Source organism: Budorcas taxicolor, chromosome 13 (genome assembly GCF_023091745.1).
Source record: "Budorcas taxicolor isolate Tak-1 chromosome 13, Takin1.1, whole genome shotgun sequence".
Taxonomy (NCBI): Eukaryota; Metazoa; Chordata; class Mammalia; order Artiodactyla; family Bovidae; genus Budorcas; species Budorcas taxicolor.
The window spans coordinates 74,285,514-74,303,568 of record NC_068922.1 but is presented as its reverse complement, the minus strand read 5'-3'; the positions used below and the strand labels follow the sequence as shown (position 1 = coordinate 74,303,568).

At 42.6% G+C, this 18,055-nt stretch overlaps 1 protein-coding gene across 1 annotated transcript; it reads left to right on the top strand.

Annotated features, from left to right (window-relative positions):
• The first annotated feature begins 710 nt into the window (after window positions 1-710).
• WFDC8 (WAP four-disulfide core domain 8) lies at window positions 711-9,238 on the top strand. Its single transcript, XM_052650463.1, has 6 exons — window positions 711-733; window positions 952-1,061; window positions 4,660-4,800; window positions 6,073-6,240; window positions 7,865-8,005; window positions 9,099-9,238. The coding sequence occupies exons 1-6, from the start codon at window positions 711-713 to the stop codon at window positions 9,236-9,238; spliced, it is 723 nt and encodes a 240-aa protein (XP_052506423.1).
• The last annotated feature ends 8,817 nt before the right edge of the window (window positions 9,239-18,055 follow it).

The window sequence follows — 18,055 nt, the reverse complement described above, 5'->3', positions numbered from 1 at the left end:
ATTTTCTCTCTTCCCTCTCTTCATTTCTATCTTCCTCCCTTTCTTCTTGCCTCCTTTTCTTGCTAGTTTTGAAATTTACTCCAAGAGGCAATACAGTAAGACATTATCAGTTCTTCACATTATTTAAAAAAATATAGATAAAGGCCAGGAAAATACATAGAAAATGGAGACTTAAATAAGTGGAGGAAGATGTCCATTTATCTGGTTGTGTAGGCTTATCATAAGCTCCTAGGCTTGGATAACACCAGAAGGAATAAGAGGGATCCCTTTGTTAACCTCAGGCTTTCTTTGTGGCTCAGCTGGTAAAGAATCCGCCTGCAGTGTAGGAGACCTGTGTTTGATCTCTGTGTTGAGAAGATCCCCTGGAGAAGAGAAAGGCTACCACTCTAGTATTCTGGCCTGGAGAATGCCATGGACTGTATAGTCCATGGGGTCACAAAGAGTCAGACATGACTGAGCGACTTTCACTTCACTTTGTTAACCTCAGATCAACTGGCATCTTTTTGGCTCTTGAGGCACTAAAACCCAGTGGGATATGCCCAGGCCTCCCTGCAAATCTCATACCGTCATCAGTTTCTTGTTCAGTGGAGCAAAGAAAAGATTCTCACTAGTGTCTGTGGTTGCCCCAGGACTGATTGCAGGCAAATCAACTTTGTGTTCCAGACAGATCCCTGTGATCACTCATGTGTGGCCTCTCGCCTGGGAGCAAGATGGTGGGCAAGTGTCTGGGTAGGTAATGTACAGCCCAGAGCAGAGCGCGGGGCCCCTGGGAGGGTGTTGGGGCTGAGACACCTGCCCTGCTTGCCATGTGACCGACCTCACGTGATGCGCCTTGGTTTTCTCCTCTGTGAACTAAGGGAACTGGCGGATCAGCTCCAAGGTTCATCTGCAGATGCTTGCGTCTCTCTGGCTTGTGCCTAATCCCTGCCCTCTTCTCTTCCCCTTCCACAGGCGTCTTCCTTTCCACAGCTCCACCTTCTCCTGGAGGAATGTCGCCCTCCTGCTGCTTCTCTCCCTTTCTTTGGAGCAGACATCTGCCTCGCCAAACTACAGAGTCAAAAGTGGGTTCAGAAAAGCTGCAGCTGCTCTTCTTTAGAAGGAGATCTTGGGGACTGAGGATTAGACACGAGGCAAGGACTTGTGTCAGAGGAGGCTTCAGAGAACTAGCCCCACTCACCTGTCCTGAGCCCTTTAAATCCTTCCCTCACCTGCCTCCCCCCTAATTATTCCCCGACTTTTCCTGATATATGTCTTTTCCAAGTTTAATTTTTGAAAATTTGTCAGTTGCTAGGCAGGACTCTGAGGGCAGAAGACCGATGAGGAGCCTGGTGCAGTAGTTGAGGGGGGAGGTGGGAGAAGGTTGGGTTTCCCTAGCAGCAAGAGTGGTGAAGAATCTGCCTCTCAAAGCGGGAGGTACAAGAGATGCAGGTTCAATCCCTGGGTTGGGAAGATGCCCTGGAATAGGAAACGGCAGTCCACTCCAGTTTTCTTGCCTGGGAGATTCCATGGACAGAGGAACCTGGCGGGCTCTAGTCCATGGAGTCGCAAAGCCCTGGACATGACTTGGTGACTGAGGCATGCACGGGAGGAGGCCAGCTGCTGCCCTGAGGAAGTGGAGCAAAGAGGAAGAAGAGATAGGCTTTAGAGCTGAACTGACCCAAGTCCATGACTGGCAGGATGCTGGGGTGATGGCGAGCGAGGGAACTGAATCTCAGGATTCTAATAACAGATAGGGGACTGTTGATGCCAAATATCAAGACGGAAAGAAGAAGGTGCTGTTTGGACATGGGGGGATGCTAGTACCATTTTGTCTTCTTATTTTTTTAATTGAAGTATAGTTGATTTACAAAGTTGTGCTGATCTGTGCTGTACAGCAAGATGACTCATATATATACACACATATATACATTTTAAAAATTTCTTTTCCATTATGGTTTACCCCAGGGTATTGAATATAGACCCCTGTGCTATATATTAGGATTTTGTTGTTATCTACTCTAAATGTAATAGTTTGCATCTACTAACCCCAAACTCCCAGTCCATCTCCCTCTTTTCCCATTTTCCCTTAGCAACCATGGGTCTCTATGCCTGAGTCTGCTTCTCCTTTGTAGATAAGTTCATTTGTGCCATTTTTTAGATTCCATGTGTAAGTGATTAGTTCCGTTTTAAACATGTTGGAACAGAGGTGTTTATTAAATGCCCGAATGGTGTTTTCCATTGGATATAAAGTGTCTCAGCTTGGAAGAGAGGCTAGGTCTGAGGGGAGCTATAGGAACCACAGCTGGGATTGTGGGAATGAATATGATCTGGGAAGTATGAGTCAAGGAATCACAGGAGAGGACTGATACTATCTTCTTTTCTTGGCTTCAGGCCATCCTTGGAGAGTGCATTGAGGATAGCATGAAGGCGGGACATCCCTGGTGGTCCAGTGGTTAAGACTCTGCACTTTTGATGCAGGGGGCGCAGGTCTGATCTCTGTTAGGGGAGCTGAGATCCCACATGCTTTGAAGCTTGGCCAAGAAAATAATACATAAATAAATCTTTTTAAAAAGGGTAGTATGAAGGGCAAGAAATATATTTGGAAAGCACTAGAAGTCTCAGTGGCCAGTCCTCACCAAAGAAGCAGGTCTTCTGGAAAAAGCCATGGACTGGAAGTCCCAGATCTGCCCCCAATTCACTATGTGACCTCTCTCTTTCTTATTTTAACCTATTAGATTAGGAAGTTGATATCAATGATAAATATGTTTTTTCTAATTCAAAACTTCTGTAATTTCAAGATTCAGTAGTATCCAAAAGAGTCATGTCTCTCTGGTCAGATTCCACCAGAGAGATGCTCAGTTTTGAGACATGGAGCCACAATAAATATTGTATCAGTGATTTTGCTGCATAACAAATTACCTGTAGGTTGGAAGTCTGGCATGGAGTGTTGAGGTTCTCTGCTCAGGTTCTCACCAGACTGAAATCGAGGTGTCCATCAAGGCTGCCATTCTTAACTGGGACTCAAGGGTATCCTCCTATCTCATTGGTTGTCAGCAGAATCATTCCTGGCAGCTGTAGTACTGAGGTTTCCTTACTGGTTGTCAGCTTTTAGCAGCTACCCTCATTCCTCGGCAATTAGCCTCTTCCATCTTCAGAGCCACAAATAGCAGGCCAGATTCCTCTTATACTTTGAATATTTCTGACCTCTTCTTTACCAATCAGGAAAAAACCTTCTTTTTAAAAGACTTAACAGATTGGGCTGAACTCTAGTTGCTCCTTGCTTCTCTGGGAGGCTCTCTACAATCAGCAGGGGGTTCTGACCTTGGCTCCTTTCAAATCACTGCTTCTGCCCTGGGTCCCAGAGCAGGTGAGATTTGGTGTGTGCCCTTCAACAGCAGAATCTTTTTCACAGCCCTCTGCCTCTCCTGAAAGAAAGCCCCTCTGGCTTTGAAGTCAAGCATTCTGGGTCCTGATATAGGACTACTGTGTTGGGGAGCCCAGTGTGGGACTCAGACCCTCTCACTTCCTGGTGATAATCTCTGCAAATTGTAATTATCCTTCTGTTTGTGGGTTGCCCACCTGGGGTAGAGGTCTTGAGTAGACATCTCTGCCCCTCCTACCCATCTTTTGTGGTTCCTTCTTTGTATCTTTCGTTGTAGAAGATCTTTTCTGCTAGTCTTCTGGTCTTTCTCATGCAGAGTTGCTCCATGAAGAGTTGTAATTTTCGTGTGCCTGTGGGAGGAGGTGAGCTCAGAGTCTTCCTACTCTGCTATCTTAATCCTTCTGAAGAGCCTATAAAGTAGAGATTGTAATTCTCATTTCATAGATGGGAAATTTATAACTCAGACAAAGGAAGACATTTTCCCCAAGATTATTTAGCTGTTGTGTAGAGACAAGCACCTAAGCCAGAGTTGTCTTATTTATAGCGATTCTTCCACTCCACCATTTCTTCCTCCTTAGAGACAACTGCAGAGTCATATAGTGGAACTCAGATTGGTCTTGAACTCACAAGGAGTCAGGAACCAAAATCAGGGCCCCTGACTCCTATGTCCATGGTATTTCCACCACTCCTCACTAATTAACTTCCCTTATCAACTAAGATACAGGAGGCAGAGGAATTAGGCATTAAAACAATTAGTTTTAAGGGGAGAAAGGAGATCCTGAATTTAAGACTAGGGTCTTGATCCCTATAAAACCCCCTGCCCTGGAATCTGAATGGGTAAAGAAAATGTGGTGTGTGCATATATTTATTACTATTACTCAGCCATAAAAAGGATGAAATAATGCTGTTTGTGGTAACATGGATACACCTAGAGATGATCATGCTATGTGAAGTTAGTCAGAGAAAGACAGATATGATTTCACTTATATGTGGAATCTAGTTAAAAATAATGTAATGAACTTAGTCATGAAACAGAAACAGACCCACAGATTTTGAAAACAAACTTATGGTTACTAAGATGCGTCCCCTTTGGTTCTACCTGGGCACAGATTCCTGATTCAGATCTACCTAAATGTGTGAAGAGTGGTGAGAAGTAGACCCTGAATACAGCAGAGTGACCGTTAAGAATTGAAGGTAGAGTCTAGGACTGAAGGAATCTCACTATCCACTTTTTTTCCATGGGCTGATAAGAGCTGAAACTCTCAAAAGACGTGAATTTGCACATTTCTTTCTTACAGAGAAGCCAGGAGAGTGCCCCCAAGAAAGGATCACCTGTAGTTCTAAAGCCCCAGACTTATGCAAAACAGATTCCAATTGCGATGAACACCTCAAGTGCTGCTCTTTTGCCTGTGGGAAGAAGTGCATGGATCCATACGAAGGTAGTGCCGTCCAGGCTGAGAGCAAGGGTGTCTTGTGAGGTGCCCTACTTCCTGCTCTGTCAAGACCTGGTGGAATGATTCCCTTGAACGTTGGGATAGGGTGGCCAGGGTTCAAGCTCTTCACCTTCTCTAATGAAACTCCCATCCCTCAAGTACAAACAATGAGTCTAGGCATGGTGGACATCAACCGATACTCTTGATGTTATTCTTCTTTGGTCCAACACCCGATCACTCCAGTAACTAATGCTTGCTGCTTGTTCACTGTGTGTCAAGAAACTATTGTTGGCACTGTGGCAAGTATCAACCTCAGTCAGTTCAGAGGCTGGAGTTTTTTTCTGATTCTTTGCCCTTCCAGGAGGTTTTCTGGTAATTCAAAGTATCTAATAATAGATACTGTTTGTATAGATCCACTCATTCATTCATTCCTTCAACAAATAAGTAGTATCAACGCCCTTTGGTTAAAGACCACCAGGAACAGACCTGTAGTTAAACAAGTTGAGCTTATCACTTGCTGCCGTGAGGGAGAAAGTTCACCACAGACAATCTGAGGTGTCTCAAGAAGAAACTGTTAGGAAGTATCTGCTACAGGATGAAGGCTTTGATTGGGGAATTTGGGGGAAGATCTAAGGAAGTGGGAATTCACCCTAGATTGGGTGCTGTCAGAAAGTGGGGGAAGTTGTGTAATTATCCTGGTAAATCTCTTCAATAGAGTGGGAAGGCTAGAATGAGGATAAAGCTGTAATTGGTAGAGAAGCATATATCACTCATAGGTGCTTGGTATCTTGTAGGTTTCACAGTGATCTTTTTTTCCGGTCTCACTCTATCACCTCAGAGTAACTTTGTTTGATGTGGATGTCCTATGGGGTTAAGTCCAACAAGAGAACAACAGCATGGCTTAGCTGTGAGCATCAGATCAATTTCCAGACAGAGAGGTCTGCTCTTTTCTGTCTCAGCACCTCATTCTTTCTATGTGGCAGGTGCTTTGATAGGCAGTTTGGATATAGTTCTTGAACAAGTCTTTCCCCCTCAAAACTCAAAGCAGTGAAGAAGTAAGATCAGCTCTGAATCTTTCTTATATGCTCTTTGTGACCTCCTTTGCAAGGTAGGACGAATGCCCAGAGATGTTAAAGAGTGACCATATAGAGCTAGGACCAGAACTTTCTAGAACTTCAATACTAACACCTTGAACTATACAAAAGCTGAGGGCTTAACCTCTTCCTTTTTTTTTTTTTTGCCCCTCTTATGTTCTTCCCTCTCTGTCTCCTGTCTCAGAACCCTGCTTGTTACCCTTAGACCAAGGACAGTGCAAGAATACAGTCAAGCAGTGGTATTTTAACATCAAACAGCGTATATGCAAACCCTTTTTTTATGGAGGCTGCCTTGGGAATGCCAACAACTTCTCCAAGAAGGAAGACTGCATGAAGGCTTGCTCATCAGTTGGTAAGACTCATACCCTTGGTAATCTGTGAGCCTAGTCTGATGAGAAATAGTATACCATCCCAGTTGCAGATTCAGGCTTTGAGGTGAAACTGCCTTGGTTCAAATCTCTGCTGTGTCATTCACTGGCTGGGTAGTCTTAGTTTTGTGTCTTTCATGAGTTGTAGTTCTCCTGTCTATAAAATGGGAATAATAATAGTCTTTTCCTAATGGAGTTGTGCCAAAAAATGAGGTAGTGCACATCAATTGGTAAACTTTGGCTAGTGGGACCTGAGAGTCAGGACTACACTTTGGAAACAGGTTATTTTCTCATGACATTGACCTGCTGAATATTACCTAAGGACTCACCCAAGAATGAAGCATAGACAGGCCAGCTCTGGAACCCCATGGAATAGGGATGGAGCAGGGAGGAGGTGAAGAGTAGAGCAAGGAAAGGGCTTCCCTGGTGGCTCAGACGGTAAAGAATCTGCCTGCAGTGCAGGAGACACAGATTCAATCCCTGGGTCAGGAAGATGCGCTGGAGACAGGAATGGCAACCCACTCCAGTATTCTTGCCTGGAGAATTCCATGGACAGAGGAGCCCGGGGTGCTACAGTTCATGGGGTCAGAAAGAGGTGGGCATGACTTTCACTTTCAGAGTGGGCTAAAGGTAAAGTCTGTGGATTAATTCCTGTGCAATGACCAGTAATGATACAGCGTGACAGCGTGATACAGAGCTTAGGAGTCAAAATACTGGCTAGAAATCTGTCTTTCTCACTGCAAATTTCCTCACCTCTTTGAGTTTCAGTTCCTCCCCTTGTAATACTGGAATAATAGTATTGGAATACTGGAATAGTACCTCATTGAATTGTTGACAGGATTATGTATTATCAAGGACACAAAGATTTGACAAGGTTACGTAGGCTCACTGAGGAGGAGGAGGAGAGCAGGAAGGAGAATGACAAGGACAAGGAGAAAAAAACATTTCCTGCCGTCAGGGGATTTACAATCAGATGAGGACAAGCAGAGACATGTACATACTTCCTTAATATCTGTCTTTCTCAATCAACATCCCTTGTTAAGCAGTCATTTCAGACTTATCTGGAAAATAGACCCAGAATCAGATCAGTTCGTACCACATCCACAGCTGCCGCCCTAACCTGAGGTGCCATCTTCTCATTTGGATTAATTGCAATGACCTCCTAACAGATCTCCTTGTTTCTCTCCTTTGCTTCTTACAAGTCTGTTATGAACACAGTAGCCATAATGATTCTTTCAAACTTCAAGTCAGATCACGTCACTCCTCCTGCAAAGTAAAGCACGTCCCCTAAAATAGCTTACATGGGCTTGTGTGGATGTCACATAATTAATCCTACCTTGTAGAGAAGGAAATTGAAGTCATTCATTCACTGGCAGGACTGGGACTTTACCTTGGGCCTTCAAACAGCAAGTTTAACTCTCTTTCTACTGCATTTCCTGATACGGCGAGGCGTTCCATCACTCCACAGCCTACTAGAGGTGCCTGTGCACAGGGTAGAATGAACCACATCCCAGAAAGAGGTACTGGTTTTGAAGAAAAGGAAAAGCTGCTTGAAGGGTGATGGGAGAGGATGGGGTTTGAAGGAACTCACATCTGCTCTCATTTCAGTCAAGGATGGACAGTGCCCACTCTTCCCTTTTAAGAACCGTATGGAGTGTTCAGCTTCGTGTAAGAGTGACTACGATTGCCCCTTAAATGAAAAATGTTGCGAATCCATGTGTGGCTTTGATTGTGCCATGGCCTGGACAGGTAAGGACTGTGGATATACTTCCCAAAGTCTACTGGGCAAACCCTGAGAATGCCAAGCTGTCCCATGGAGTGGTGGATGCCCCTTAGTTTAACTCAGAGGTCTCTTGGGAAATTTCTCTCGCTTAATGGCCAACTAGGGCTCTCATGTTGCCTTCTTGACCTTGGGAGACTGTTGTGCTATTCTTCCAAGCCAATCTTGCATGGTAACCCTCTTCATATTTCTCAATGGAAATGTATTTATTTCAAGTCTCACTCTTCAGTGTCCTACAAGGTGACAGTATCCACTTATTCATATAGAAAATTCATAACCATTCATAGGTATGATTCAGATAAATCCTGTGTCTGCACAGAACTTCATGTAAAGTGTGCAGGGGAAAAGATGTTTAGCAAAGTGCTGTTGGAGTAGCAGCGAGCTCCTCCCCTATAGACAGTATTCATTCCCTCATGTAGTGCTAAGATACTGTGGTCTTGTCCCAGGGATTGTCAGTGTTTTGAGGAACAACATGGTATGGCAGAAGGAGTCAAAGGCTTTTCAACTGACTTCAACTTTCCTGCTTGTTTTCTGTGTGACCTTAGGCAACTCAATTCCCCCTTTATGGTCCTTAGTATCTACGGTTTATAAAACAAGGAAGTTCTTCGTGTTCTCTAATACTCCTACTTCTGGTACTCTGGGATTAGATAACCCAAATCTATTAATTTTGTAGAGTCAATTAGGAATCCTATCAAATTTTATAAATCAGAGATGGCAAAGCTTTGTTTTCTGCCCATTAAAAAAATATTTATTTATAAATGAAGGATAATCGCTTTACAGTATTGTATTCATATCTGCCAAATGTTAACATGAATCAGCCATAGGTATGCATATGTTCCCTACCTCTTGGCAAGACTTTTTGATTCTCCTCAAATAATTATTAAAATTATTTATCACATAGAAGTTGATACTCCACCTATTCCACCTTATTGTTACTCTAGGAGGGAGGGTAAAAAGCTTAATTAGAGGAAAACCTTTTTTAAGTTTCCCAAGATACCCCTAATTTGTCTCAAAGTATGGTCAAGTATTTCAAGGTCAAGTGTCTTGTTTTACCTTATAAAGTCAAAGCAGGTTTTTGCCCAAACAAGCCGCCAATATGTTCCACGATTGACAGACCCAAGTGCCTGCAGGATAATGATTGCCCGTTGACAACGAAGTGCTGTTCACGCTGTGGACTAAAGTGCCTAGAACCCCTGAAATGAATAGTAAGTTTAAAATGTTATCATCAAAGCAATTAATGATGAGTAGTGTAATAAAAGGGCTTCCCTTGTGGCTCATGTGGTAAAGAATCCACCTGCAACGTGGGAGACCTGGGTTCTATCCCTGGGTTGGGAAGATGGGAAGATCCCCTAGAGAAGGGAAAGGCTACCCACTCCAGTATTCTGGCCTGGAGAATTCCGTGGACTGTGTAGTCCATGGGGTTGCAAAGAGTTGGACACGACTGAGTGACTTTCACTTTCAGTATAATAAAAAGCTATCAATTTTGTCTTGCATCCAACTAGTTTGCCAAATGGCCTTATTAAGTATAACAATATTTATTGGGGTTACTTTGATTTTTATATATAATCATATAATCTGAAAATGATGATAAATTTGACTCTTTTTTCCCCAACTTTATGACTTATTTTTTACAAATTTCGGGGCTTTTTATATTATATAGAACCTCTGAAATAATGTTGAGAATAAATTCAATATGCTCTAGCCCTGCCCAATTCTTTATTTTAAAGTCAGTGTCTCTGGCTGTATAAAATGACATTTGTTGTTGGGTTTGGGACAAGTAGGTTTTATTGCCCTTGGGTCATTTCCTCTTTAATCCATTTATAGCTGCTGTTGAACATTACTACTAAATTTTGTCATATATTTTTTTCAGCATCTGCTGCTGCTGCTAAGTCGCTTCAGTCATGTCCAACTCTGTGTGACCCCATAGACAGCAGCTCACCAGGCTCCCCCATCCCTGGGATTCTCCAGGCAAGAACACTGGAGTGGGTTGCCATTTCCTTCTCCAATGCATGAAAGTGAAAAGTGAAAGTGAAGTCGCTCCGTCATGCCTGACTCTTAGCGACCCCATGGACTGCAACCCACCAGGCTCCTCCGTCCACGGGATTTTCCGGGCAAGAGTACTGGAGTGGGGTGCCATTGCCTTCTCCGTTTCAGCATCTAGTGATGCAATTATTTTTTTCTTCTAATTTGTTTGTATAAAAACTTATACAATTTTTTTCAATACCTTTAGACCATGAAATTTCTGCACCTGGTCAAATGCCTTTGAATATGTTCCAGTGTCTCCTACCTTATAGTCTTTGGGAACTTAAATAGAATTTGTATCCTACTGTTGTGTGAAAATTGTATAAATCTTAATTACATCAAGTTGGTTCATAATGTTTTTCAGGTCTACTATGTTCATCTAATTCTCTGTACATTCATTCTATTAATTTCCAAGAGTTTGGTATTGAAACCACAACTAAAAATCTTAATTTCTGTGCTTAAAACAAACAAACAGTTGTAATATATAGTGGAATTATATGTAACTTTGTTCTGTATTTTCCAAGCCTCCTGTAAATGTGTTATCACATTTTCATAATTTAGAAAATAAAAAAGAAAGACAAAAAAAAACTTACACAAATTTTCATATGTTGAACCATCCTCATATTCCTAGAATGACCTTAATCATATTGAAGGTATAATTGAATTAATACATTGTTGGTTCTTTTAGCAAATAGTTTATTTAGAATTCCCATATCTATAGTTAAAAGAAAAAACCAGGTTATGATTTTTGAGTGCTTTGTTATTTGAGTCATATTACCTCAGAAAACTAGCATGGAAGACTATTTGGGAAACTTGCCAATTTTTGGCTCCTTCTATAATAATAATAATAATATATATATATGTGTGTGTGTAATATATATATATTTTAGGTTAGATAGGATTTTTTTCAATTGAGGTATATAATTGATTTATAATTTTAGTTTCAGTGATTCAGTTATATATACATACATATGTAAATATCATAAAGGTATATTTTTACTTATTTTTTGATACTTCATCCTAGAGTTTGTATAGGCTTGCTACCTCATCTGTAAATTTCGGCCTATTTTGCTAAAATTGATAAATTTTCTCCCTATTTATAAATGTATGACTTTGTAGTAGTATAAATTATTCTGTATATAGTCCGTTTCTTTTCTTTAACTTTAGTTAATATTTTCATTCATGTTTCCACCCCATCTACCTATCCATCAACCATTCAGTCCATTTATTCACCCATCCATCCACTCACTTTGCCCTCCATTGACATACATTTCAACTAATTTATCTTTGCACCCATTCTTTCACCCATATATCCACCCAACTTACCCTTCTCGCTCATCTTCCTTCTATCTGTTCAGCTGCCCAATTTATATCCAATCTTTCATCCATCTACCTATTTATCTACCTACTTATCTTTCACACTCACACACTTCTCTCATATCCATCAATATACTTCTCCATCATTTCTATATCTGTCTTTCTTCCTTACACCCACCAATCACTCATATGCTTTCCATTCAAACAGCTTTCATCAATAGACCCATTCATCGCATCACTAACCTATCCATCCTTTTATGCAATTCAGTTTACTTCTTGGCCCAGCCATTCATCCACCCATCCATATCCAGGCACTCATGCACTTAAATATTCATGCTACCCTCACTCTTCTTCCTACTAATCCAATCACCTTCCCATCTATCACACCTTGGTCCATCTATCCACCCACGTGCCCACTTACCAATCCTGCACCTACGTAGCTCATTCATCAGAATGTACTGAACATTTATTCTGGGCCTATTCATGTTCTAAATATGAGGTTCTACAACAAGGACATACTGTAGAGCACAGAGAACTCTGCTCACTAGACTCTAATAACCTAAATGGGAAAAAAATTTGAAAAAGAATAGATACATGCATATGTACTAGGAATCACTTTTCTATACACCTGAAATTGATACAACATTGTTAATCAACTATACTCTGATATAAAATAAAATTTAAAAAATGTAAATCTCAGACTTCCCTGGAGGCCAGTGGATAAGACTCTGCCTACCAATACAGGGGACATGGTTTAATCCCTTGTCCAGGGATTCCACATGCTATGGAGCAGCTAAGCCTGTGCACCACAACTACTAAGCCCTTGCAGCTGCAACTACTGAAGCCCATGTGTCTAGACCCTGTGCTCCCCAGCAAGAGAAGCCACCACAGTGAGAAGCCTGCACACCACAATGAAGAGTAGCCCCCACTCACCACAACCAGGGAAAAGCCCATGAGCAGCAATGAAGGCCCAGTGCAACTGGAAGTAAGATAAATTAAATAAATAAGATTAAAAAATGTAAACACTAGGATCTAGACACAAACCTGTTCAGAGGAGCCCAGAGTTTCTTTGGGAAACCAACATGGCACTCAGTGATTAAGTCAGAGGCACAGGGACCAATATAGAAAGGCAGGGACTGGAAGTCAGCATGTGATAAGTCTTGGTCTAGTGAAGAAGCCGAAGTTTCCAGGTAGAGGCCGTCTACCTTGGTGTCCTTTGGAGTCCCTCATTCTGAGCACAAGATTGGCCCTAGGACAGAAGTGTGGCTAAGGCGGAGGTAGAGCACACTGACGATTGGTGAGATGCCACAGGGAAGGAGGGACAAAAATCCAGGTGGCTCCTTACTCAGCCCTCTCCAAGAAATTAGTTGAAGGAATGGTCTCCAAGCAACATTAATCCAAGGCCCCCAAAACATAAATTTCATCTCACCTGATTCTAAAGTGAGACCTTTGGATAAGGCTGAAAATTTAACAAGACAGAATGGGATAGAGCAACCAGAAATTCTGAGATTTCATTTACTTTTAAGAAAATTTACAGAAAAATTCAGTCTTATTTGGGAACCCTGGGAACGACTTGGACACTTACAGACCCTGTTGGCCTTTAGTTTCTCTGTGTGTTTGCTCAGCCGCTCAGTCATGTCCGACTCCTTGCAATCCTGTTGACTGTAGTCCACCAAGCTCCTCTGTCCATGGGATTCTCCAGGAATGTCATCAGTGAATGGGTTGCCATTCACTTTTCCAGGGGATCTTCCTGACCCTGCATCTCTCGTACCTCCCGCGTTGGCAGGCAGATTCTTTACCGTTGCACTACCTGGGAAGCCCTGGTCTTCAGCCTGTGTTGCCACTAAAATATTATTTTCCTCCTCTTTGAACTCACTATTCCTCTCTCCCTTCAACTGTCTACTAGTAAAATAGTATATCCACACCAATGCAGAAGATTCTCTCTTGACCTCTGGCAAGGGCTTAGGAACTCAACTCCCTCCTAACTTTATATCTGACACGCAATTGCTAGGTGACGTTGAGTCAGCATCTTCACTTCTCTGGACCATATGATCTCTAGCTGTAATTTGAGGAAATGGGACTTGATGGGCCCCCAGAATTTTTCCACTTAAGTATTTCAGCTTTCTATTCCCCCCAGGCTGAGTCTGGGAGAATGCAAGTAGTAGAATAAGAAGGACGCTACTGCTTAAGACATCTTGGCGGTTCATTAAAAATTCTGTTCCCTAGTTTCTTTGTTGGTGGCAACGTATTCTGTAGTGCCTGATGTTAAGCTTTTGATTGTTGGGGCATCCATTTTGATGACATCCCTCTTGAATAAAAGCATATTGCCACTTATTTGACACAGCAAAACAACTAGGCAAGGAACCAGGCTGCCCCCATCTGTGAAGTTTCCCTCTTAGAAAGCCCAAGTACTGAAACTGTGTTCAAGCCCCTGTGTCCTAGTCTTTTGAAGTAAAATATTGACTCAAGAGTTAATAGTTGGGAAATGTGAAGATGCAGAAACAAAGAATAGCTGTTGACTGGGGAACTGGTAACATTATCGACTATAATTCTGTCACATAGCAGAGCTCCCGAATTCCCAGTTCCCTGAAAGATACAGATGAAGGCCTGGCACAAGTTCCTAAGTTGTTTTTATCGGAAGCGGACTCCCTTCAGATGAAAACTGCTCACTGCAAGAATATAGACCCTAGACTGGTTGAAATCAGGACATTGAAGATGCTTGAAACTTCACCTGGATGCCAGTCAATCTGAGAATTGTCCACAAGCTGATCAGGCCCTGCTCCTTGAACACTAGAGAGCTCCTGTCTACCTCGCCAAGGGTGCGTTACACAGTTTTGAGGGCATTAGCCCCCTGTGGACCCCTTCCCCTGGCAAAGCACTAAAAGCTACTCTTTTCTATTTTACCTAAAACTCGTGTCTTTGCCTTTTTATTGGGCACTGGTGAACAGAGGCTGAATTTTAGCAACATAACCTAGATGACTAACCACTGGATGACCTGGTTTCTCCCGTCCATGCCCTCATTCCTGCTTTCATGCTTTAAACTCACCAATAAAGAGTGAAGCCTTAGGATTTTCCTGTGGTCCAGTGGTTAAGAATCCACCTTCCAATGTAGGGGATGTGGGTTCAATCCCTGGTTGGGGAGCTAAGATTCTACATGCCACGGGGCAACTAAGCCCAGTGCCACAACCAGAGAGCCCACTCGCTCTAGAATCCATGCTCCACAAGAGATTCCCAGCTACTGAGCCCATGCAACGCAGAAAAGACTCAGTGTAGCAAAAAAAAAAAAAAAAAAAAAAAAAAAAAAAGCAGGGGGCAGAGGGGCAGAAATTGTTTTTTTAAAAAAGTGAAACTTTAGACACTCCATCTTGAACCCTAATAAAAGCAGAGCCCCAGGTCTACACTTTCTTTATCTTTCTCTGCTTGTGATCTTAATTGTGTGGCCCTCGGGCCTGTCATGTACCCTCCAGGACTTGTGAATAATAAAAACCTTGTTCTGCAAAGTTCCATCAAAAAAATACAATTCAACTGAGTAAATTTGAAGGTCAAACTGGCTTTCTTAGGTGACTGATGAATTGAGTAGCATCCACTGAGCTGCTAGAAGGTGCTCCAAAGGACTGTACAAAATGGAGGGTTTTTATAGGAAGAGCTATGAGGCAAGAGAGCTATTAACAAAAGAAAAGAAAGGATTACTTTTAGACTGGGATATGCTTTTGGAGGGAAGAGAATCACGGGTCCTTATCGCACAGATTGCCTGTTCTTGGGGAGTGGCATGCATGGAGATGGCCCACGTGACAGATTGCTTCATTGGTGCTGACCTGGGAATTCCAGACTGAGTAATGCTACATTTCTGGTGAAGGTCAAAACTGCAGTTAGGTTAGGTATTAAATCTAGGCTTGGTATCATAGACTTGAGCATGAATGATGCCATTTGTGGCCCGTGGTTTTTCCCTTTAACAGTTCCCTGAGGATTTTGCAGAGATGTCCTGCAACCACCTGAAGAACCACAAAGGTTGGTCCAGACCCAACCTCAGTCCCGGTGATGATGGAGGGAATGTCTGTGGGGCTCTGCAAGAGTAAATACAGGCTATCTGAGTGCCTCAGGCAGTCCTGTCCAAGAACATCACTATCAGTAGGCTCAGACCCACACGATAGATTCCACAGGGACTTCGTCGTGATCCTAGATTTTGTGACCATAGAGTCAGTCACCGATAATAAAGTTGGTTTTTGTCTGGCTTCTCCAGCAGGTAAGACAGTTGGACAATACAGCTTTGCCCAAAGTGCAACATCTATTTAGGGAAGAAAACAGGGAGCCTACTGATGACATTTGTCTCTCCTTCTACCAGGACTTTCAGGATTTGAAACAGCTCAACTGGAATTCCATCACCTCCACTAGCTTTGTTCGTAGTGATGCTTTCTAAGGCCCACTTGACTTCACATTCCAAGATGTCTGGCTCTAGATGAGTGATCACACCATCATGATTATCTGGGTCATGAAGATCTTTTTTGTACAGTTCTTCTGTGTATTCTTGCCACCTCTTCTTAATATCTTCTGCTTCTGTTAGGTCCAGACCATTTCTGTCCTTTATCGAGCCCATCTTGGCTTGAAATGTTCCCTTGGGATCTCTAATTTTCTTGAAGAGATCTCTAGTCTTTCCCATTCTGTTCTTTTCCTCTATTTCTTTGCATTGATCACTGAAGAAGGGTTTCTTGTCTCTCCTTCTATTCTTTGGAACTCTGCATTCAGATGCTTATATCTTTCCTTTTCTCCTCTCTTCTTTTCACAGCTATTTGTAAGGCCTCCCCAGACAGCCATTTTGCTTTTTTGCATTTCTTTTCCATGGGGATGGTCTTGATCCCTGTCCCCTGTACAATGTCACGAACCTCATTCCATAGTTCATCAGGCACTCTATCTATCAGATCTAGACCCTTAAATCTATTTCTCACTTCCACTGTATAATCATAAGGGATTTGATTTAGGTCATACCTGAATGGTCTAGCGGTTTTCCCTACTTTCTTCAATTTAAGTCTGAATTTGGCAATAAGGAGTTCATGATCTGAGCCACAGTCAGCTCCTGGTCTTGTTTTTGTTGACTGTATAGAGCTTCTCCATCTTTGGCTGCAAAGAATATAATCAATCTGATTTCATCTGGTGATGTTCATATGTAGAGTCTTCTCTTGTGTTGTTAGAAGAGGGTGTTTGCTATGATCAGTGCATTTTCTTGGCAAAACTCTATTAGTCTTTGCCCTGCTTCATTCTGCATTCCAAGGCCAAATTTACCTGTTACTCCAGGTGTTTCTTGACTTCCAGTCCCCTAGAATGAAAAGGACATCTTTTTTGGGTGTTAGTTCTAAAAGGTCTTGTAGGTCTTCATAAAACTGTTCAACTTCAGTTTCTTCAGCGTTACTGCTTGGGGCATAGACTTGGATAACTGTGATATTGAATGGTTTGCCTTGGAGACAAACAGAGATCATTCTGTCATTTTTGAGATTGCATCCAAGTACTGCATTTTGGACTCTTTTGTTGACCATGATGGCTACTCCATTTCTTCTGAGGGATTCCTGCCCGCAGTAGTAGATGTAATGATCATCTGAGTTAAATTCACCTATTCCAGTCCATTTTAGTTCACTGATTCCTAGAATGTCGATGTTCACCCTTACCATCTCTTGTTTGACCACTTCCAATTTGCCTTGATTCATGGACCTGACATTCTAGGTTCCTATGCAATATTGCTCTTTACAGCATCAGATCTTGCTTCTATCACCAGTCACATCCACAACTGGGTATTGTTTTTGCTTTGGCTCCATCCCTTCATTCTTTCTGGAGTTATTTCTCCACTGATTTCCAGTAGCATATTGGGCACCTAATGACCTGGGGAGTTCCTCTTTTTGTATCCTATCATTTTGCCTTTTCCTACTGTTCATGGGGTTCTCAAGGCAAGAATACTGAAGTGGATTTCTTTGGAAGGAATGATGCTAAAGCTGAAGCTCCAGTATTTTGGACACCTCATGAGAAGAGCTGACTCATTGGAAAAGACTCTGATGCTGGGAGAGATTGGGGGCAGGAGGAGAAAGGGACGACCCAGGATGAGATGGCTGGATGGCATCACGGACTCGATGGACGTGAGTCTGAGTGAACTCCGGGAGATGGTGATGGACAGGGAGGCCTGGCATGCTGAGATTCATGGGGTCGCAAAGAGTCGGACACAACTGAGCGACTGAACTGAACTGAACTGAACTACCAGAACTAATTGATGGGCTGGGGTTCTGGGTTCCGTAGCTGAAGGAAAGCTGACAAGTCCTACAGCAACACCCCCTTCTCTCCCACAGCCCATCTGTTAGTTAGAGGTCCATTAGTTAGTTAAAAACCAGAAACTCTGCTGTGTTATTGACCTTTACTGAGTTGTGGTCTCTCAGGCAGGTCTCTTCCCTTCACAGTTCCCCATCAGACAACAGGGAGTTTGCACCAGATGGTAGATGCTCTGTATAAGCTCCAACCTTCCTGACCCTCCTTCCTGCTCTCAGGACAATGCAATCTTGACAAATGTTATCTGCAAACTCTGCTATCAGCCTGCTTCCTCCTCCCCACATCACTCTGGGGCAACATCTTTACTCTTTGGTCTTAGTCAAAGAGTTTGAGTGGAGTGAGCCAAAGAGAAAAAGGAGGATGGGAGGCCAGTGTGG

Coding starts and splice junctions, on each gene's coding strand:
- WFDC8 (XM_052650463.1), top strand. CDS start 711: ATGGTGGGCAAGTGTCTGGGTAG. Junction 1,062..4,659: donor GCCAAACTACAGAGTCAAAA/GTGGGTTCAGAA, acceptor TCTTTCTTACAG/AGAAGCCAGGAGAGTGCCCC. Junction 4,801..6,072: donor GTGCATGGATCCATACGAAG/GTAGTGCCGTCC, acceptor CTCCTGTCTCAG/AACCCTGCTTGTTACCCTTA.